Consider the following 21,887-nt stretch of genomic DNA (forward strand, 5'->3'; position numbering starts at 1 on the left):
GGGGGCCAAGTTTCCCCAACAACCCCCCCAAAAAACCCCATCCTCCACTTCCTGTCCCGTCTGAGGCCTGTGCCTGCTGCTAACTGGGCCCAGCTGTCTAGGCTCCTGATCCCCAGGCTGGCCTCCTACTCTCCTAGGTAAAAGTATAGCAGAAGGAAAAGGATGCCGGTCCTAGTACTGCTAAGTGGATCCATTGTCTGAGTTTGGGGAATGCTTATGCAAAGTGATACCTCTGAAGACCTGATTCCCTTTAGGTCCCTGGAATGTCCAAATTCCACACTTATCCCTCCCTCCTCCCCTGCCCCTACCCTTGAATTCCCAAAGGAAATGATGGGGAAGAGAAGAAAAGAGAAGAAGCCCTTTTTGTTCTGCTTTTTGTTGTTGTTTTAGGGGAGAGGGCAGAAGAAAAGAATAACAGTGGTGGGAATCCCAGGACTCCCCAATTATTGATCAACCTTCCAGTAGATTTTTCCAACTTCTTTTGATAGGGTCATTTCTGTCCCTTGTTATCAGATCCCTCTCATTCACAATTTTGTATTCCACAAATTCCACAGCCCTCCTAACCTGCACTCCCAGGATGCCAAAGATGATGAAGAAGGCACAGCAAATGACCACGATGTTTCCAATGGGCTTCAGGGATGACATCAGGGTCTCCACCACCAGTTTTAGCCCCTGAGCACGGCTGATGACCCTGAGGGGAATGAAGAAGTAGCAGCAACGGTAATGGGAAGAAAATCTCTGAGGCAACAAAGAGAATCCTGACCTAGAAGGGGAAAAGGTCTGGCTCCATGGCAAGAACTCTGTCCTCCTCTTCTTTGACATTCCCTGGAAATTCAGTTGCCCCCATTCCCTGATGCAAGTCACTCCAGTCAACTCCAACAACCAACCCCTTCCCTGGGTAGTTCCATTTATTCTTCTAGCACCTAAATGTGTTCCCTGAACTGTGTGGGGGGAAGTGGAATCTTACCTCTCTTAGGGGCAAAAGTTACTGGGGAGGAGAGAATTACTTTGGGTGGGGGGTGGTCACAGTCCCTTAGGGAAGAATTAGGGAGAAGAGAGAAATCATACCTAAGGAAGAAGTTGGGGTGGGGGAGAGATTCAAAAATCTTAAGAGAAGAGTGTTACCTTGTGGGCTGGTAGTTTCATCCTCTGAGGGAAGGGTCAGTTCTCCCTCAGATAACAACCTTAGGAGGAAGGTAGTCACACTTTCTGAGGGAAGGATATTACTTTGGGGAAGGTAGTTTCATCTCCTGAGTGAAGGGGGAAGAATAGTCACACTTCCTGAGGGAAGGGTGTTACCTGAGTGGTCGGAGTGTTCGGAGGAGCCGAAGCACCCTAAGCATGCCCAGAATCTTGGTACCACTGTCTGAGACCATGGAAACCAGGATGTCAATGACAGAGATGAGCACAAGCAGCCCGTCTAGAATATTCCAGCTGCTCCGAAGGTAAGCCTTCTCCCCAAAGCACCAGCCTAGGGCTACTACCTGTGAACCCAGTTAGCCAACCATGGTCACCCATCAGTCATTCTATATCCTAGTTCAGCCCTCTCCCAAATCTTCTCTACAGAACTTTATTATCCTTCCCCAACTCTCCTCTATTGAACATAATATGCCCCATTCTTCACAAATCTTTTCTATTCAACTTAAGCTTTTCCTTCCCCTAGTTTTCTTATTCAACAAAGTCTGTCCCTCTCCTCCATTTCCCCCATTCTGCTCCTCCTCTCAAAATCTCTTGTATTCAACCCAATCTATCCCTACCTCAACTTTACTCACCAGTCTGCTCCTTTCAACTCTTCTCTAGACAATTTAGTTTGTTCCTCCCCCAACTCTATCCAGTCTCTTCCCATAATCTTCCCAAACCATTCTTCTCTCCCTTCAACTTTTTCAACTCAGGCTGCCCTCTCCCTCAAATCTGCCCCCACACTCTTCCAACCCCCAACTCTCCCCATCTAACACAGCCTACCTTTCCTTTAACTCTTCCCAATGCAACCAGTCTACCATCTATCTATCCATCCCATCCAACTTAATCTGCTCTCTTCCCCTTCCTTTTGTCCCATAAATGCAGGCTTGCACAGGCCCAGAGTCACTTTCTGCCTCATCACTCTTCACCCCATTCTAGTGTACCCTCTTTCTCTGAGCCTCCCCTTCTATTAATCTACTTGGTCCCAAATCAGAACTGTCTGCCCATCACCTTCACTGTCATCTCAGCCAGAAAGATTGCAGTGAAAATGTAGTTGGAAAGCGTCAGGAAGATTCGCTCCTGAGAAAGAAAAGTTGAGAGAGAAATTTTTGATGGAGGGGAAGGGAAGGGAATAAGCATTCACATGCCAAGCATCATGTTAAGTGCTTTACAAATATCTCATTTGATCTTCATAACAATCCTACAAAGTCCCATTTTACAGTTGAGAAAATTGTGGCAGACAGAAATTAAGTGACTTGTCATGAAGTGTCTCATGCTGAATGTAAACTCAGGTTTTCCTGACTCCAGGACCAGTGTTCCATCCACTGGAACACCTAACTACCTCTTGGAGCCCCTGCACAATGAGAATAGTGTCCTTGTTTCTGCTCCCCCCACCAAAAAAATTTATACACATTATATTCCATATTTAATACATAGGCTTGTGATGGAAAACTAATTAGTTCTTTTTTCCCTCTAAAAATAAAATTTCAGAAAATAATCCCATTATTGATGTAACTTCCACATCCACAAAGGCCACCATTCTTTTGTCCCAAACTTCTTAACTTGACCCCCTATGGCCAACATAGGACTGTTTGCTTCATAGACACATCTTCCTACCCTACCACTAAGTCTGGTTCTCAATTGCAGTCAAGAATATGCTGGAACCAGGTCAAATGACTGGGTTTTATTTTCAGTGTAAGCATTTACACCTCAGAAATTCACAATGGCTAGAACAAATCAGATCTTGATTTATTGTTTTATGGATCATCAAGATTTGTTTTTGTAGAGCAGGTGTTAAACTTTACCAGTACATCCCAGATAGACCCAGAGAGAAAAATAAGTGAGTGTTAGGATCAAGATCAGAATGAAGGAATCTTGAGCCCCACTTTCAAGTTCTTAAATAATAGGGACAGAGAATGTTATTGCTTCTGGAGCCCTTGGAACAACTCTACTCTAATCTACTCATTTCAGAGAACGGAATGCTTAAGGTCACTCACATAGCTACATCTATAAAGAGGAAGCAGCCTCTAACTTCACTTGTGGTCTTTATTCCACCTCCCCCCTCCCCAACACACACACATACACACATACCCACAATCTTAACTTTAGTGTCTTCCTTCTTATTTATTTTCTATTTATCATGTATGTAACTTGTTTGCACATATTTGTTTGCTTGTTGTCTCTCTTACAAGATGGTGAGATCCTCAAGAGTAGGGATTGTCTTTTGTCTTTTGCTTTTGTTGTAGTTTCAGCAATTAACACAGAGCTTAGAATATAGTTGGTGCTTAATAAATACATATCCTTCCATAATCTTGGCCCAAGTCCATCAAATGTAAAGAGTGGGGACTCTTTCTCAGATATCACCACTATATAATTTTGGGAGGGGGAAGGTAAAGAATATATAGTATAAAAAAAGTACACTTTCTCTTTAAGATTTTTAAGGCAAGGATTGACTGTATTAAGGAGTTGGAAAAATGGAGACAGAAGAAAAGAAAAGGACAGAGGGTGATAAATGTCTAGAGAACAGGCATTGGAGGGAAGAGAAAAAGAAAAGCTGAGAAGAAAGTGGGAAGGGGAAAGGAGGGAAAGGGAGGGGATGAAGAAGGTGGAGATGAAAAAGCGGGACTTGGGGAAAGAGGAAGGGGAGAGAGGAGGAAAGGGAGAAGGAATGATTGGGGTGAAGAATACAGAAATAAATACTCTCAGTACATTGGAAAGGAGAGTAGGGATAAGAAAGGAGATCCAAGTCTCCAGTGTACTGTCTTAGGGTTCTGTCCCAGGATCAACAATGGCATAGAATGGCCTGGATTTCAGCCCAAGGAGGTGGAAAAAGGAACTCGAGAGTATTTCTGGTGCTCCTCATAGCATGGTCCACTCAGCTTCTAGCTCCACCTTGAGCAACATCTACTTCTCTTCTTTGCACCATCACCTGGTCCCTCCCAGTGAAAAGAGAATGCCATATATGCAGAAGGAGGAGGTTGGTATTGGGGCATACTCTTGAGTCCATCCCCTCCTCCCTATAGCCAGAGCTTTGACAAACTTCCCTGTCATTGATATCCCCATTCCCAAGACTCACCCTTACCCTTCTGGTTGGCAGCTTCCACCCTAATGGGAAATAGAAGCTGGAGTGGTATCCAAAATCTAAACAATGGTGGGAGGAGGCGGGGTGGCCGCTCTGGCAACATCCAAACAAGACATAGAAGATTCTAAAAACAGAAACCAGACAACTATCTCCCACCCCTCCAGCCTCTCCCCACCTCCAACCCAGACAAAAGCTGAAGTTACCAGAAAGGAGGAATCACCTCCAAATTTGGGGCTTAGGGCTAATCAAAATAGCATTTTTAAGTCTCTGGAAGGAAGTTGAAGAAAACTATTCCCTAAAAACCTGTGGACATAAGCACTGGGTCCTGAATGTGGAGTGGAAGGGGGGGGGAGACTGGTTCTCTCCAAGTCTGACAAGGAACTCCCCTAGGATGCCAGACCATTGGGCAGAGGGAGAATCTTCCAAGCCCAGACCACTGTTCCTCTATTCTTTCAGGAAAGTTCAAATAGGGTAGATTCCTCAATACCACCACCAAGACTAAAGTTCCTGTGCATCCCTCCTGCCTGACCTCAAATCAGGGACACTAAGCCAGAGGGCAAGACTAAGAAAAAAAACCAAAATGAATATAAAAACAATGCCAAATTCTTTCTTCTTTCTCTCTCTCTTTCTTTCTTTCTTTCTTTCTTTCTTTCTTTCTTTCTTTCTTTCTTTCTTTCTTTCTTTCTTTCTTTTTCTTCTCTCCTTCCTCTTCTTCTTCTTCCTCTTCTTCTTCCTTTACTTCCCTTCCTCTTGTCCTCCTTTGCTTCTCTCTCTCTCTCTCTCTCTCTCTCTCTCTCTCTCTCTCTCTCTCTCTCTCTCTCTCCTTCTCTGTCTCTCTCTTTGTTTTTGTCTTAGTTTCTCTGTCTCTCTTGGTCTCTCTGTCTCTGTCTGACACACACACACACACACACACACACACACACACACACACACATACACAGACACACATCCAACCTCTGGAAAAGTCATATTTACCTAAAGACATGACGAAGACCGTCCCTCTCCCCCTCCATCTTTCCCTGACCTCCCCCTCCATTCTGTCCCAGTCAAGATCACTTCTACCTCTTCCCTACATGCACACACTCACTCACACAAACATTGCTTTTTCCCACAAGACTGGGAGACAAATATTCTCTTTTTTCAACAATAGGATAGTTGGGACAAACAAATGAGATAACATATGTAAGTACTTTGAAAATCTCAAAGCACTACATAAATGCTGACTATTGTGATGATGATGATGATTTATTCCCCTTGCTGCTGAGAGGACCATGTGGAAAAGGCTGATGTCAAGAATTCATTTGATGGAAATATCATTTGATGTGGGTACAATCACCAGATTTTCCAAATCCCAAACTGAAGGTGAATGGCCCAGCATCTTTTCTCTGTGACCACAACAGTTTAGACACAAGTTCATTTGCAAAACTCACTCTCTGGGGGCTGTAGGGGCTTTGGGACAAGAGGTCATGGTAAATTGCCCCATTATGACATGTGGCCAAAAATGTGTCTCCTATGTGAGTAGCAATGATAACCTGAGCTAGAAAGCTTCCCATTTTTTCAAGTGCCCTCAAATATTCCTTCAACCTGCACTTCTCCATTTTCTATAACTCCCAGTCTCTTGCGACTTATGTGTATTTTTATTGTAACATTTGCTGACTCCATTAATTCAGTTACTACTTGCCAAAATATTAGACTTTCCAGGACATTTCAGATGGTTTATGAGGGCAATGGGACATAATACTTGAAATGGGAACAATCCTGGGAAATCCAGGACACAGGATTGCTTTCGGGCATGTGGAATAGGGGTCAGGAGAAAGGATGAGAATAGGGGGTACTCACGGCACTGTGAGGGTCAATTTTGGGGCGCTCCATGGCAATAGTGATGCAGTTGAGAAAGATGATGACCAGGACAACATGGTCAAACATCTTGTGGGTGATGATTTTATGGCACATCAGTCGGAACCTGGCCCAGGAGAGAGACAGTCATATAGAGGAGAAAGAGACAGAGATGGGGAAGAGGGGTACTGTCATGGGAAAGTGAGAGTGATCAAGGGACAGATGGAAACAAAGAGAGACATAGGGATCACATTCAAATTTCCTTTCCCCATCAGAGGACCTCCTAGTCCTAGGGTGATCAGCCCCCTTTGGTGGTCTCATCTCCCTAGGGTTAAGTGTACAGGTAGAAGGAAACTGCCCCACTCATTCTGGACTCTAACCAGATTATAAAATGAGAGTAGGAAAGACCAGGGTTAAGGTTCATGAACTTAGAGTTGATAGGCAACTTGGAAGATATATAGGTCAACTATTTCATTTCACAAATGAAAAAGAGTCCTAGATAGGTGAAGTCATTTGTTCAATGTAATACATTTAAGTATCAGAAATGGGATTTGAACCCAAGTCCTTTGACTTCAGAACCAGTTCTTTCCCCACTGTACCATAATGCCTCCCCAGGAGGTCAGGGTCCCCTCTTACTTAGACTGAGGAGGGAAGATATAGGCAGACCAAGTATCTCTCTCCCTGCAGCAGGTAGGGAGCCAAGATCGGATCCAGGCTCTTATTCGTTCCCCTTTGCTCTGCAGAAAGAATAGAGTCTGTGAAAGTAAGAAGGGATCAAAGTCCAGACTTTCCTCCATTTTCTCCCAGTTTCTCTCATCATCTTAGGTCTTCCCTTTTCTCATTTTTAGGATCATACATTTAGAAAGCCAGTAGGCCATCCAGTCCAACTTCCTTCATTTCACAGGTAAGGAAAATGAGTTTCAAAGTTGTATGGCTAGTAAGGGACAGTGTCATATTTTCAACTCCCTATCCCATCTTCCCAGGGCCCCTTTCCCTTTCCCCCTTTTCCATCTTTTCAACTCCTCTCCTTAGTCTCTCTCCCCATCTCATTAGTCCCTCTTTTCCATCACTTCAATATTCTCTCTTCTATTTCTTCAGCCCCTCTCTCTTCCATTTAACTTCTATCTCAATTCCTCTCCTATTCCCTCTCATGCTGTCTTCACTTCCCAGTTTCTCCCCAGTGCCTTTCCTCTCTCCTTCCTCCATCACCTATACCCCTCCCCCCCAAAAAAATCTGCTCTCAGTCATGGAATGGAGTCCACTGTTCTTTGGTGACATATCAATTATCTAACTTTATTCCCAATAATATGTTTGTTCACAGATATCCTAACCCCTTCAAATATGCCCATCCTGAAGTTCAAGCATTCTTGAGACCTATTCCAAACCTCCAACGGACCCTTTTCTCCTTGCCCACAATACCCACAGCTTAATTGAACTGCAAGACTTAAGGAAGAAGTGTTCAGGCAGGGTGATGAATAAGAACCTACCCCAGAATTAGGTAAGTTAATATGGGTGAGGTGGGAGGGAAGGAGTCAGCACTGAAAGATGAATGATTGATTTCTCCCAAGCAGAAAGAGAAGGCTATGAAAGATTCATACATATATGCCCCCAAAACCATCCATATCCACCAACTACCTCAGAGTTAACAGGTCCAAGCACAAAATGAAGCCTGCTTCCTTATTTTCTGGGCCAGAGGAGGGGAAAGGAAGATAAAAGGCATAACCATTGGAGAAACTTCCAGACCAGAGGAACCAAAAGATGCCCAGAACCTATCCAAGAGATCATTACCCTTTGAGATCCTACAGGATCTGAACTTCACTGAGTAATGACTGAACCAAATAGTGGGGGGACAGAAGAAGGGTAGGGGAGGAGGCAAAGGGGTTGGAGGCAAAGGTTTCTAAATAGAGCCACCCTCTCCATTTTTATCTTCCACACCTCAGTATGGCCCTCACCATATTGCCCTCATCATCAGCATCATCCCCTTCTAGCTGGGGCTCATCCAGCTGAAGGTTTTGGTCAGGATGACCTGATGCCGTCTTGCCATTACAATCTTGGTGCTCTGAGGTTGAGCTCTGGCCACTGGCTGTGCGATACACCCCAGGTACTTGGAGTGTGTCCTGGAGGTCAAATGAACCCTTGGCTTCTCTGTCCAGAGAACCTGCCCGGGGGTCACTCCCCACCCGGCTGGCCTGGTCCTCATCCGAGGTTTCATCCTCCTCCATGCTCTCCCGCCCATCCCCAGACAGTAGGGACCGACGCTCCCCACTTGGACTCCGTCGCTTCAGGCTGGGCGCCCGGCCAAGACTGTTCCAGCTGGACCGTCGGCTGTTCCAGTTGCTTGCTGCACTCCAGGGGCTGTGGGGGGAGCTTCTCACACTGGGCTAGGGAGGGGGCCAAGTGGGATGAGAGATCAGCCAAGTTGATCTCCCCTTTGGCCTCTCTATCACATCCCCAACCTCCTGTCATCCACTGTACTATCACTTCCCACAGAAATGGACAGGGATAGGGAGAAAGAACAGTGATGGGATGAAGGAAGCAAAAGATGCCTCATCGTCTGGTGAATTCTTATCCATCCTATAAAGCCCATCTCAAACACCTTCTCTCTCCTCCCCCCAAACTTTTTCTACTCAATTCTCCCTTTAAAAGGATCAGCTACTATGGGCATTGGACTCCCATGACTCTCTCTCTCTTTTGTCTTTCATCTTCCTTCCAACATCACACCTCCAACCCCCTGCCCCATCCCAAATGCACACATGACCCTACCGGTGACTTCATTTCATGGGATACATTGGGGTCATTGGAGCCACTGCCACTAGGTCTTCGAGAAGCAGGCCCTGAAGCTTCCCCTAATCCAACACTCTTGGGCAAAGGCATAGGTGTGGCGGCGGTATGGATAATGAGCGGAGGCAGAAGACTTCTCCTCAGCTCTGGGTGCTCTTCCAGAGACATAACTGCAATGGGGGTGAAAAGAGGAAAACAAAGATCCTAGTTACCTCTCGAGCCCCCCGGGGTTCCACCTCTCTCCCTCTTGCTCCCCCAAAAGGATCAAGGTCTACTCACGGGCTAAGTGCTTCTTCCTGTCCCCCTTCCCATCCAGGCTCGGTGAAAAGAAATCTGTCTCTGACTCAGACTTGGTGGCATCTCCCTGGGGAGAGGGAGAGGAGGGGAGAGTCAAGACTCTAGGGCTTTTCAACACCACAGGGAGCACCTAGGATGACACACATACACACCACAGGAACTATTGATCACAACATGAGCCATGCACCTGCATCTGTTCACACCAGGAAGCCCTGTCCTCACAAAGTCGGGCTCCCCTGGGGCAAGCCCAAGCCAGAATGGCGCAGAGTCCTCTGACCCCAACCAGCCACAAGTCAGAGAAAAACATTTCTAACTTTGATGGTCACAAAAAGAACTAGATCATTTGGACACTCAACTTCCAGTGACCTAGGTGGGTGAACTGGACTGTGCTTGAATGGGAGTGGGATCTAATGGTGTACAAACTGGAACTTTTAAGTGGCAGATGGAGCCTCATTATTGAATGGTATCCAGACTTCTTAAGCCCTCCCCACCAGGGCTCCCTCTGCCCAAGCAAAATCTGAGTGGGATCCTTGAAAGAGATTCAACCCCTACATAATAGGTAGTCCTTGATCCAAGTAGTTTTTTATTCTGTTTCACTTCAGACCCCTACATCCCTGAAATCTAACTTGCCCCTGGCTTTGTCTCTGACTTTCTTGCAATCTTTCTTCTCAATTCCTCTTCTTATTTCTGGGATGGCCTTTTTCCCTTCTTAACAGGTCAGTAGGTTTCCCAGTAATTGCACACTTGTCCTTAAGTTATTAAAAAAAATTCTTGATTGCTGCTTTTGATAAGGATATAAATATTGCTTAATTGGCATCTCAGGGGAACATTTTCATTAACTCAGTTTACATCCCTAACAAGGCCTTTAATTATCAAGTGGGAGCTCTGGGGTGCTGCTCCAGGAGGTAGAGCCTCCTGGGGATCCTGGTTTAATGTTCTCTCTCTCTCTCTCTCTCTCTCTCTCTCTCTCTCTCTCTCTCTCTCCCTCCCTCTCCCCCCTCCCCCCCCCCTTTCATTCCTTGCACCTCAAGCTCCTAGGGACCATCATGGTTGCAGTGGGGGATTAGACTCAAGTTGGGATCTAGAACAGGAACTTCTCTGTTCCCTATTTGCTTTTCTGTATGAAAAAAGGGGTTGAATTAAAACTGAAATGAAACAAATACTCCTGGTATTTAAGTAGTATTAAAATGTGGGTATGGTTCTGGCAGAATTTTCCCCACCTCCTCCAGTGGTCCTTCCCCAACCTGAACAGTTTATAGGAGGAACCCCATAAAACCAAAAGTCTGTGAAAAGAATAAAGGGAAAGGGTGAGACATGAGGAGCCACAGACTGGGAGTCCTTTATCAACTAAAATCTGAATGGCTCAGTATTATATCTCTCTCTCACACACACACACACATATAAATATATATACTTGATTCTAAGTCACTTCCTTCATAATCGGATGAGGATGGGGGGAGGGGGCTTTTTCCCCCATCAAGGAGCCAAGCCAAGAAGGATCCTAGCAAGGAGAGCTTCCTCTTTGAGCTTGTCAAGAGGGAAGGGACTTAAAATCAAAGTCAGCTTCACGACATCCACAGAAACCACCAAGGTAACCACAACCACCAATGCAGGCAAGAGTGAAGGACCAGAGGAACACCAAAACGGTAGGGATGGCAGTGGAAGGGAAGCACAAGGCTGGTAAGGGTCAGACAGAGGGGAAAGGTCATGCTGAATGGGTACCTACCCCTAAGGAGTCGACAGGCAGCTGAATACAGCTTAACTGTCCACCTGCATCTTCCCGTTTGCTGATTTCCTACAGGGAAGAGGGGGGAGGCAGGGTGGGGACTGGTCATAGTTGCACAGGATTTCAAATATCCGAATTGAGAATGGATGATAAGGAGGTGAGTATCAATTCCAGTTCAGCGAAAAAGGAGAGACCCTAGGGAACATGGTTCAGAGGGAATGTGTGATGGGGAAGAGCAAAATGGGGATCACATCAAGGGTCAAGATGAAAACTCCCTCAGGCTCCTAAAGGAAAGGGAAGAAGTGAGAGGCCAAGAAGGTGAGGGGCAGGATCAGAAACAGAGGTCAATGAGGCAAGGACAAAATAAATAGGAAGATAGTGGTCAAAGCAGATTTCAGGGTGTGAGATGTAGAAGGAATTTAAAGACCTTTGGGTCTCAGTGTCCTGGTGTGCCTGGATTTTAAGGTTCCATTTCAGCTCTAAATCTATGATCTAATCTGACCCCTTCATTTTACAGATGAGAAAAGAGGTTTCCAATAAATGAAATAACTTGTCCAAGGTAACACCAATACTGAGAGAGGCAGGTGTAGGATTCAGGTCTGACTCCCCTCAGAGACGTGTGTGTGTGTGTGTGTGTGTGTGTGTGTGTGTGTGTGTGTGTGTGTGTGTGACTGTGTAGGTAATGGGGGAAATTCAGCAGAATCCAGGCTGAGGGACAGAAAGACAAAGAAGAAGCCTTTTGTCTTATACCCTTGAACTAAGTTGCTTTAAATGAAGGGTCTCTAAAAGTGACCCATATCAGAGGGAATGTGACAATATGACATGGTAATAACATCCCTTCATAGCAAATAATGGTTTCATAACAGGCCTTCAGCTCGAGAATTTAATGAACCTATGTACAAGAGTAATACATAGGACTGAGATGGGGGTGCCTCTGATACTACTATTGGAGACAAATTTGTTCAGGTGAAGCTCTCCCTGTACAATGAAGATAGGAGAGAACTGGAATATTTCCCTCCTTCCAGGGAAATGATTTCTAACTTAACTCACCAAAATGATGGCTGGGAAGCAAGTTCTCAGATCTTTGCTGCCAATGTTTGGCTTTTGTTTCTTAATGGAAACATGGACTCTAAAAATAATTTTCTTTTTTGATGGGGGAACAATTGGGGTTAAGTGTCTAAGGTCACATTTGAACTCGGGTCCTCCTAATTCTAGGGCCAGTGGCTGCCCCACCATTTTCCTCTGAAGAATCAGAACTGAGATGAGTGCTAGCCCAACTCCACTGATACTACTTTACCTTTATTGTTCATATGAAAAAGAAATGTCCTGTCCTCTAGCTCCAAACTTCATCATTATGAAAAGAAAGTGGGCTGGACTGGGACCTCAACTGAGGAGTTCTTAACATGGGTTATTTTCATAAACATATTCAATAGAATTGGGTTTCCTTTGTAATTTATTTTATGTATATAAAATAATCGTGAGTATGCCTCCATAAGCTTCCCCAAACTACCAAAGGGATCCCTGACCCCCCCCCCAAAAAGTTAAGAACCCTTCATTTTATAGAGGTCCGGGTAGTAAGTGTGGAAGTAGGATTTGAACCCAGGTTTTTCATATTCATTTAGAACTCTTTCCACTATACCAAACCTTACTCCCAACTTTGGGGAATGGATATTCCCCTATCCAGACATAAAATAAGTCCCAAAACACTATAGTATTGTGGGAAAGGTAGATTTGCTCTGAATTTCTTCCATCATCTGAATCTACATCCTGTGAATTTATTTAATGCATAGGAAGAGTAAATAGGGTGGGATCTAAGACTCCGATGACAGCGAGAGTCGTGGTGCAAAGTCTTCTGGCAGAGGGACAGTCTGAACATTACTGGCTAGGGACTTTCAAGACGACTTGGGAAAAACCAAGACTTAGCAAATTCTAGACTGTAGAAGCTAGAACATCAGTGTTGTAGGAAACTCTTTTTTTTCTCCTCCAGACAGCCCTTTCCGAAGGAGGGTTACATTAGCAGAGCCCGTAGTGCTTCCCCAACCCTATAGAACAAGGCAGACACTTGGGCTGGCTTAGTTAACCAACTGCAGGAGTTTGGATAGCTACTCCCCTTCCTCGATCTAACGCCCCCCCGCCCCCGTGCCGGAGTAGGGCACAAACTGTAGCCCCCCGCCCCCCCCCCCCCCGCACTCCAAGCACCATCACCAAGGCAAGCCCTAGATCTAGAACGGCCGGGCATCCACCCAACAGGATTAGGGTCACCCCACCCTAGGGTATGAGGAGCCCCAGCCGGTTCTGTCTGTCCTCTCGCAGATTCTGCTGCTGCTTAGCAACCAGGAGCCCAGCACAGCTGCACTCCAATTAACAAGGTGTTTGCTGAAAGGGACAATGGGGGCGGGGGGCGGAGAGGCCTCTTCTGCGGGACTGGCGATGGGGAAGATGGACCTAGGAGTGAGTGACCCGCACAGACCAGAGAGGGCACATCTGTGTGGTGAGCTTGGAAAGAAGGCTACTCAGCAGGCAGCCCTTGAGAGGGGGAGGGAGACAGGAGAGACAGCATGCCAGTTTCCCATTTTGTCCTCATTAGGTGGGGAGGTTCTCAGGGAAAGCCCGGGCCCCTAGTGCTGCCAGGATCTCCGCTTGAGAATCCGGGAAGGGGATGCTCTGGCCCCAGACTGCGAAAATAGAAGTGGCCCCCTCCTCTTTTCTAGCTACCCCCACGACCCGGGAAGGAGGAACTCCAGGCCTTTTTCTTGTAAAAGAGAGCCTAAAAAAGGAGGAAGAAGGGCGGCATGAATGCCAGCCAAGTCAGTTTTTAAAAGGTATATAGCGCCAACCAAATGCAAAGTTCCTGCCCTGGGCGCAAGGGCATTAACCTTTGCCAGTCCAGAGAGCCAAACAGTAATCCCCCCACCCCATCTCCTTCCTCTTCGGGGTTGAGAGAGCCACTACAAGGCTGCTAACTACCTAAAGAAGCTTTGGCTCACGGCCAGTCTTCCCTTCTGGACGCCTTTCTGCCCTCCCCCCTACCTCCCCACTCCCCGCAGACATTCTTCTGGGCCAGAGAGATGGGGAAGATAAATGGCTAGCTGCGGGCTGAATACCCCAGGTGGGGAGGGAGGCCAGTGCCCAGTCCCCTCTAGACCCCGAAGGCGGCCAGGCCCATCTTAGCCCCTCTGTCCTCAGTGCCCTTGGGCTAGGAACCGGCCTCCCCAAGGTTCTGGGAACCTAGAAGGAAAATAGATTCAACCCCCCCCCCCATCTTCCCCCTTCCCCGCATCGCTACCATCCCCTTCCACCCCGCCGGGTATTTATAGCCGCGGCCTCAGCGGGAGTTTCCATCCCGGTCACCGGGAAAGAATTGGTCCGACAGCTTTTCGACGCCCAAGCAGGAGGCTTTTCCAGACGCCCAGCGGGACCCCGAGGAAGGAGCTTGGGGTGGGTGAGGGTGGGAGGGAAGGAAATCCGAAGTTGGAGAAGAGAAATGAGGGCGGGGGTGTGGCCTTGCGGGGTGGGGGTGGGCCTTCGGAAAGACACTGGACCGGTCTGCTCCGGCTCAGCTAAGTCTGGATCAATGCTAATCAATATTAATCGATGACTGGGCCTGTGCCGACGCAGGCGGAGGCGTGATCTGGAAATAGACCGCTCATCTCCATTTTAGAGGTCGCTCACTGGGCTCATTTCTCAATGTGTCTGCATCACCCCAACCCCGAGGCCACGGTCTCTGAGGCACCGTGGGAGAGGAGGAAGAGGAGCAAAAGGGGGCTGATGAACCCTCTTTTCATTCCGAGGTATGATCAGATCGACTAGATGTGGTGTTGTTCTCCACCTTCACCCAGCAAGATTTCCCCAAAGGAAACAGGCGGTCCTCTAGGTTTGCACTCAGAAGAAGGGACCATGAGGAAATGACCATGGCAATGGTCTGAGACCCTGGATGGACATTAAAGCTGGAAGGGCTTGAAAGATCTATTTCCAACTCAACTTTTATTTTATCATCCTGGGAAGTGACTAACTGACTTGTTAGGGAGGTGTCCAATTCCTCTCCATCCTCTAACAAATGCCACACACCACCGCCCCCCAACATTCTCCAGAATGACTCAGGATAAGATGCTTCCAGGAACCCACCAGTGCTTCCCCCACGCACCTTTCCTCAAAATCTCCTTATCTCTGCTAAACCATATTGTCCAAAAGCTCTGTGTCCTGGAGGGGGGGGGGGGCGGGCTACTATCTACTTTGGTCCAGAAGAGGGACTGCTTGGATCTGACAGTGGGCAAGTAGGGGCCAGCACCTTTGGGAGGAATGGCTTAGTTCTAGAGGAAGGGTCATTAAGGAAGAGAGAGGTGACTTCTTTCTAGAAAGGATAAAGAGAAGCAGAAGGAAGAACATGATTGATTCCATCCATCCCGAAGAGAACCCTAGAGAAGAGTGTCATTTTGGTCTGGAAGCTGAATAGAACAGGGTTGCTGGATTGTTTCATTCTAAGGGGTATTTCTAGTGAAGGATCATTTTGTTCTCAAGGGGATAGCATGGCAGTGTCCAGGTGGGTTACCTCGGTCTGGAAGCCTTCAACCAGGATAGCCACGAGTAAATTAAAGAGGACGTAGTTGCCGAAAGTCATCAGTGCAATGAAGTAGAGAGCTGCCCAGGAGGATGTAGAAGCCATACCATTATAAAGGACTTTGTTCCAATCCTCTTGAGTCAGGATCTGAGGTTAGGGAATAAAAATGACAATTGCTAGCATTTATAGAGAGCTTTGAGGTTTGCTGTCTACATGTGGTCTCATTTGTTTTCCACAACAACCCATTTTACAGATGAAGAAACTGAGGCCGACAGAGGTTACTTAACTTGCTCTGAGTCACACAGCTAGTAAACATCTGATTTTCCAGCTTCCAAGTCCAAGAGTCTTTTTGAAGCTTTCCTATCCTCTCTGGATCTTAGGATCAGAACCCACCCTCAAGATCCCATTGACCCACATACCTGGAAGACAGTGACAATGGCCCAAAGCAAAGAGTCAAAATTCTTTCGATCAGGCAGAGTGTCTCCATCTCTCTCAGATGCAAATTTGCAGCCAAAGAGATGCATGCCCAGGATGCTAAACATAAAAGAGGAGAGACAGGGTAAAGCACTCAGTTTCCTCTTTCCCCTTCTCTTTCCCTATCTGATTGCTTTCTCTTCATCAGTTCAGGTACCCCTTTGGTTACACCAGGTAATCCTTAAAATCATTTCCCCCCCTAGTCCTAGAGAGCAGATTGTTTGCATTCTTAACCCTCCACATCCCAGGGTTGGGGGGAGAGGGGGTGGTATTCAGTGAGGAAACTCTGCTTGACTCTGCATTCTGCCCAGACAGCTGACTTGGTTTGTGATTTAGGGAAAGGGAATAGGAAACTGGAGTTGTACCTGATCTCTTTGAAATTTCCCCAAAAAAGCCTTTGGGCACAGAACTAAGGGATAGAGGCGCTTGTGCATAGACAAGTCCTTTTCTAACACCCTCTAAGCTCTCTGAGGTTTCAAACTTAACCTGAGAGTAAACTATCCAGAGTACTGTTGCTCACTCTAAGCTTGAAGGGGTGACTGGTGGGAAGAGGAAAAAAGTCAAGGAAGCAAGGAAAAGAGTCTGTGACCTGGCAGATTGGTGAAGAAGAGTGGATGCTTGGAACTCCCTCTGCGCCTCCTCCCTCTCCCCCATGCAGCTTCCCAGCAGGAACCCATATGCTGAACTCTACCACCCTCACTTGAGCTGAGTCAAGTCAGACATCCCTGCTCCCCAGCAACAGAATCCCAAGGCCAGCGACCATGCCAGATGTCGGCTGTGGCTGGCTTCTCTTCCATCCAGTTCTCCTTTAGGGAACGTGTAAAGCAAGGGAATAAACTCGGCCAGCTCCCACAGGGAAAAGCTAATGCAAGGCCTCCCCACCGTTCCCTTTTGATACCCAATCCTGTCCCTGAGAATCTAGGATGCCTCCCGTCCCCATTCTTCAACCCTCAGAGCTTAGAGCTGAGATTCTTAACCTGGGGTATGTGAGCTTTTGAAAATACAGAGAGATAACTATTTCAATATAATTAGCTTCCTTTGAAATCCTGGGTAGTTTATATATTTAAAGGCTTCACCAGATTGCCAAAAGGGCCCATGGTGCAAAAAAAGTGAAGAATTTCTCTGGTTTAGAGAGAAGTGGAAAATACTCAAGGTCCAAGCCCTTTTTTGTGTTGCTTCCAAAAGGTCAGATACTTTGTAAAGAAAAAAATACAGTTGAGAACTCTGATCAACACAACGACCAACCACCATGATTCTAGAGAAGAGACGATGAGGCACGCTACCCAGCTCCTGACAGAGAGGTGATAGGCTCAGCATGCAGAATGAGATACATTTTTAGACACAGCCTATGTGGAAATTTGTTTTGCTTGACTGTGCATATTTGTTACAAGTGTTTTGTTTTTATTTTTTCTTTCTTGGAGCAGGGCAGAGGGTTGCTAGGCAGAGAAAAATAAATGCTTGTTCATTGAAAAAAAATTATTTTAAGGTCAATTACACTACATTGGCTCACACAGAATCATCAGGTCCCACCTGATCTCCTCCTCACCTGAAGATGAAGATGAAGAGCATAAGAAGCATACAGAAAGTAGCCACATTATCCATGGTCTTCATGAGGACCACCAACTGGCGCTGCAGAGCAGGCAGGAAACGGACCAGTTTCAGCACCCTCATCAGCCGGAAGGTCCGAAGTACAGACAGACCTCCACCTTGCTGGCCCACAATCTCCCACACACTATATGAGAGACAGGGAAGTTTTAACAAGGATGATATAAGTGGAGGAAGAGACAATATTAGGCCCAGCTTAATAAACCTGGGAAACTTCTCCATAGATGTGACTGGATCAGAACTATGGAGATGAATGCCTCAATTTCTATCCTGCCCCTATCCCACTCCATTTATCTTTCATTTGTCCTCCATTTCCTCTCACATCCCCCATCTCCTAGGATGGGGAACAAAGTGTTCTCTCCCTTCTTAGTGGGAGAGGCTCCCTCTAATCCACAAGTGGGAAGAGGGTAATGATATCCACAGAAATTGAGGTACTGAGATATTCTCTACCCTTACCCTGTTACCTTCAAATTGTGCTTCTGGAATGATGGTATTCTGAATAACAGTGCAATTCCTGTGATTATTCCCTTCCATCTCCTAGGACTCGTTACTGCAGCCAACAGGACACCTCCTGCCTCTCCTAACCCCCTACCCCCCTCTCCTTAGAGCCTAAGGAAGAGCATCAGGTTATGAAATATTTGCTTTGTTCTCCTCTAATAAAATCTAAAGCCAACCAGAAAAAATAATAAAGCTGTCTCTCCTGGCCCCAAGCCTGGGCTGGGATAGAGCAATGATTTGGAAACCCCAAACAGTTTCTGGGAGTACCCACAAGGGTTTCAAGCAATTTACAAAATGGGCTGCTCCTGTTCTCAAATACTTGTCTCCAAAGCCAGCTACTCCTATGTTTGCTTCCCCTCCAACCCAAATGAGTAGGATAGGCAGAAAGGCTTAGAATGGATGAAATATTGTAGAAAAGGCTGTGAGGGAGCTAGGGAGCTGAAATATTTTCTAGGACATACATTGCCTGGAATGCTATCCCCTTTTTTAGCTTTCCTGGCTTCCTTCAAATTTCAACTAAAGTTCCATTTTCTGCCAGAAACCTTTCATGGTCCTCCTTAATCTTAGTGTATGCCCCTCTAAGATTATTCTCAATGTATCCTGTCTCTGTATTATTTGTACATAGTTTTTTTTACATGTTTTCCTCCCCCCACCACTAAACTATGAACTCTTTGAGAACAGGGGCAATTTTTTTTTAGGTTTTTGCAAGGCAAATGGGGTTAAGTGGCTTGCCCAAGGCCACACAGCTAGGTAATTATTAAGTAGTGTCTGAGACTGGATTTGAACCCAGGTGCTCCTGACTCCAGGGTCAGTGCTTTATTTGCACATAGTTTTTTTTACATGTTCCCCCTCCCCCATTAAACTATGAACTCTTTGAGAACAGGGGCAATTTTTGTTTAGTTTTGTTTCCCTTTGTATTTTGAACACAGCACATATAGGAGGTGCTTAGTAAGTGACATCCAGGACTGTAGGTGGTAATGGAGAGAAACAGAGAAACATAGGACTTCAAGGAAAGAGGTAAAGCACAAGACAGAAGTGAAAAATGATGACTGGGGATGTGGTGGCCCTCTGACATTACCTCCAGAAAAACTAAATGACCAGACTTATGGGAAGAAATAGAAAATAGTCCCATATGGAGTACTGATCATCTAATTCCACCTATGTCATTGTATACATGAAGTGACTTGCCTAAGGTCACAAAACTAAGCAAAGTAGGGACCAGAATTTTACTTTCCTGATGTCCAGTGCTTTGGGATTTCGATATCTATTAAACCATTCTGCTTCCCACTTGGCCAATCTTTAATGCTAAAGAGGAGTATAGGTTGATTGACAAACTTCTTCCAAGATAATTCCAGACCCCTAGCTTCTTTCCAAGGCCAATCTTTGCTCTTCCTGAATTCTCTAACCTCTGCTCAGGTGGCTAGTTGGGAGAGGGTAGGACTTACCTAATGACCACGATGACTCCATCGAAAATGTTGTAAGGGTTCTTTATATAGCCAAAGGGACCATACACCAGCAGTTTCAGTAGCATCTCCAAGGCAAAGAGGCTGGTGAAGACAATGTTGCTAATCTCTAGTGCATTGGTGAGTTCTTCAGGCTGGTGATGGTGAAGATGAGGGAAAGGAGAAGATAGATCTTAGAATCATGGAATGTCACCGTATATATTTAAAACTGTCATCTTCCTTTGCAAATGAGGAAACTCAGTGAAATCAAATGACTTGGTAATAACGAGGTTCCTGGAGGGGAACTAACTAATCCAAAATGGTATGGATAAGGAAGCAGTCTCCGCCAGTCTCTCTGAGGAGTTGTGTCTCCTCATCACCTCCTAATCCTCTGAGTTAGCCTTTCCTTCCAAACCTCCTCTGAGTCTTAACTAAATTAGGGTTATTAGGACACCACCTGGCATAGTGGATAAAGAACTAACTTCTGAGGAAGACTATAATAAATTCAGTCTCTGATATATGCTGGCCGTATGATCATGTCAGTTAACCCTTCAGTGCTTGGATAACACTTTAGCAGGGCTGGGAGTTCCCAATTACAATGATATCAGAGGTCTGATATTCCACTCCTCATTTCCCAACCCACAAAAGCTAAAAAATAAAAAAGGAGTCAGAAAAACTTCATTGAAAAATTTGACAGTTCCCAGAGCAGCTAAGTGGCATAGTGGATGGAGCACCTGAGTTCAAATCTGGCCTCAGACATTTGCTAGCTGTGTGAGACCCTGGGTAAATCACTTAACCCCAATTGCCTCCAAAAACAACCAAACAACATTACAGTTCCTGGCTGCTGCCATATTTGCCATCTTTGGCTGTGAAAGTCAACAAAATCAAGGAGGTCCCCCCCCCTCATTTCCAGAGAGTTGAGATTGGGAGGGAATATAGTAGAGAACCCACAAGGGTTCTAGGAGCTCTCTCACATGGTCTAAGGGAACTGTCTCAGAGATTGGCTAATCTTCCACTTCTAAGCCTACCCCCATCTCCCTGCACCTGTTTATGATCACCGAGGACCTAGTTTGGGATCTTCCTCCATGTGAGTTCTTGTGCCAGAATGTTTAGGGACCATTCTCATGTACTGTCTTATTCCTTCAGCGTTTTGGCTTTCCCTGGTGTTACAGCATTAATTCCGTGGGCCCAGGCCAGAGCTATTTTGATGCTATTTAGAAGTCAAAGGATAATCTCTGTGGACTTGCACTCAGCATCATGCCTCCTGAAACATCTACGCTTGCGCAAACACCCGGACTCACACATGGTCTACAATTACTATGTGGATTTGGCAGATTTTCTTGGCCAACTGCAGACCACATTTTCCTCTTTCCAAATACTCACACATAGACAGTCACACATATACTTCCTCCCAGCAAAAAGAGGAAGGGGATAATGTAGGAAGGTACAGGTTTGAGATTAAAACCCTGAACACCTATGTCCTGTTCCTTGCTCCCAAAAGCTACCTATTTACTGGGTGAACCTGAATAAGTGACTTAAACTTCCCTTCTGTGCCTCAGTTTCCATACCTGTAAAAAAAGACAAAATCTGTCCTTCACATTCATGTGGAATGAAAATTTCCACTTCACTAAAAGAATTTATGACCAATTCCACCTGTCCACCTAACCACTTAGTCATTCTGTCTATTTGATCACTCCACCTAAAAAGTAAACAACCAACGAACTTCCCAGTCCCATCATCTGGCTAGTAAGAGGTTCTGGCTAGTAAGAGGTCATCATCTGACCTCATAGCAATAATAGTTGATATTCATACTGTGTTTTAAGAATTTTAGAGTGCTTTAAGGTATTCAATTCACCTCACATATATTATCTTTTTCGATTCCTCCAACAATTCTTTGAATTAGCTACTAAAGATATTATTATCACCATTTTATAGATGAGGAAATTGAGGCTTTGAGAGGCAAAGCAATTTGTTCAATGAAACAGACAGTAAACAATATAAGCAAGCTCCAAATCCCAGGTATTTTCTCCAATATAAGACATCACTGAACTACTGAAAAGCTATTTATCTAGCTATCTCTCCTTTCTGACCACTGACCATATGAAACTGACCACTTAATCTAGACTCTCCACTGATCCAGTCACCACTATAAATGAGCAGCCACCAAATCTGAATTAGTGCTCTTTTATGGATAGAGTACTAGCCCTGGAATCAGGAGGAACTGAGTCCAAACCTGACCTCAGACATTTATTAGCTGTGTGGGCTAATAATTAGCTGGGTAAGTCACTAACCCCCCAAAAAATCTGAATTAGCCATTCCATCCCTATGTCATAGAAGTCTAGAGTCAGGGAGACCTCTGTTTGAATCCCACCTCTGTTAAAAATTATATATATGTAGGGTCAAGTTAAT

At 45.7% G+C, this 21,887-nt stretch overlaps 1 protein-coding gene and 1 long non-coding RNA gene across 14 annotated transcripts in view; one reads left to right on the forward strand and one right to left on the reverse strand.

The window, feature by feature from the left end:
* CACNA1G (calcium voltage-gated channel subunit alpha1 G) overlaps positions 1-21,887 on the reverse strand; it is an 89,018-nt gene that overhangs the window by 29,641 nt on the left and 37,490 nt on the right. For 9 of the 10 annotated variants that reach the window (XM_074223728.1, XM_074223731.1, XM_074223733.1 and 6 more), the window contains 12 exons: positions 19,482-19,633; positions 17,480-17,665; positions 15,879-15,993; positions 15,451-15,606; positions 9,158-9,242; positions 8,861-9,048; positions 8,050-8,478; positions 6,734-6,834; positions 6,101-6,224; positions 2,191-2,259; positions 1,300-1,484; positions 565-691 (listed from right to left, as the gene is read on the reverse strand). In XM_074223728.1, coding sequence (XP_074079829.1) covers positions 565-691; positions 1,300-1,484; positions 2,191-2,259; positions 6,101-6,224; positions 6,734-6,834; positions 8,050-8,478; positions 8,861-9,048; positions 9,158-9,242; positions 15,451-15,606; positions 15,879-15,993; positions 17,480-17,665; positions 19,482-19,633 — 1,917 coding nt within the window. Of the gene's footprint in view, positions 1-564; positions 692-1,299; positions 1,485-2,190; positions 2,260-6,100; positions 6,225-6,733; positions 6,835-8,049; positions 8,479-8,860; positions 9,049-9,157; positions 9,243-10,901; positions 10,971-15,450; positions 15,607-15,878; positions 15,994-17,479; positions 17,666-19,481; positions 19,634-21,887 lie in introns of all 10 variants that reach the window. The other variant, XM_074223732.1, reaches the window with a different exon arrangement.
* LOC141513676 (uncharacterized) lies at positions 13,199-17,963 on the forward strand. Of its 4 annotated transcripts, none has more exons than XR_012475861.1 (3): positions 13,199-13,392; positions 13,613-13,723; positions 14,563-15,082. It is a non-coding gene; the product is annotated as an uncharacterized LOC141513676 (long non-coding RNA). The 4 variants fall into 4 exon arrangements; XR_012475864.1 differs by lacking the exon at positions 14,563-15,082 and adding an exon at positions 17,448-17,963 and having other exon boundaries at positions 13,201-13,392; XR_012475862.1 differs by having other exon boundaries at positions 13,202-13,392; positions 14,693-15,082.

This window comes from Macrotis lagotis, chromosome 2 (genome assembly GCF_037893015.1).
Source record: "Macrotis lagotis isolate mMagLag1 chromosome 2, bilby.v1.9.chrom.fasta, whole genome shotgun sequence".
Classification (NCBI taxonomy): domain Eukaryota; kingdom Metazoa; phylum Chordata; class Mammalia; order Peramelemorphia; family Peramelidae; genus Macrotis; species Macrotis lagotis.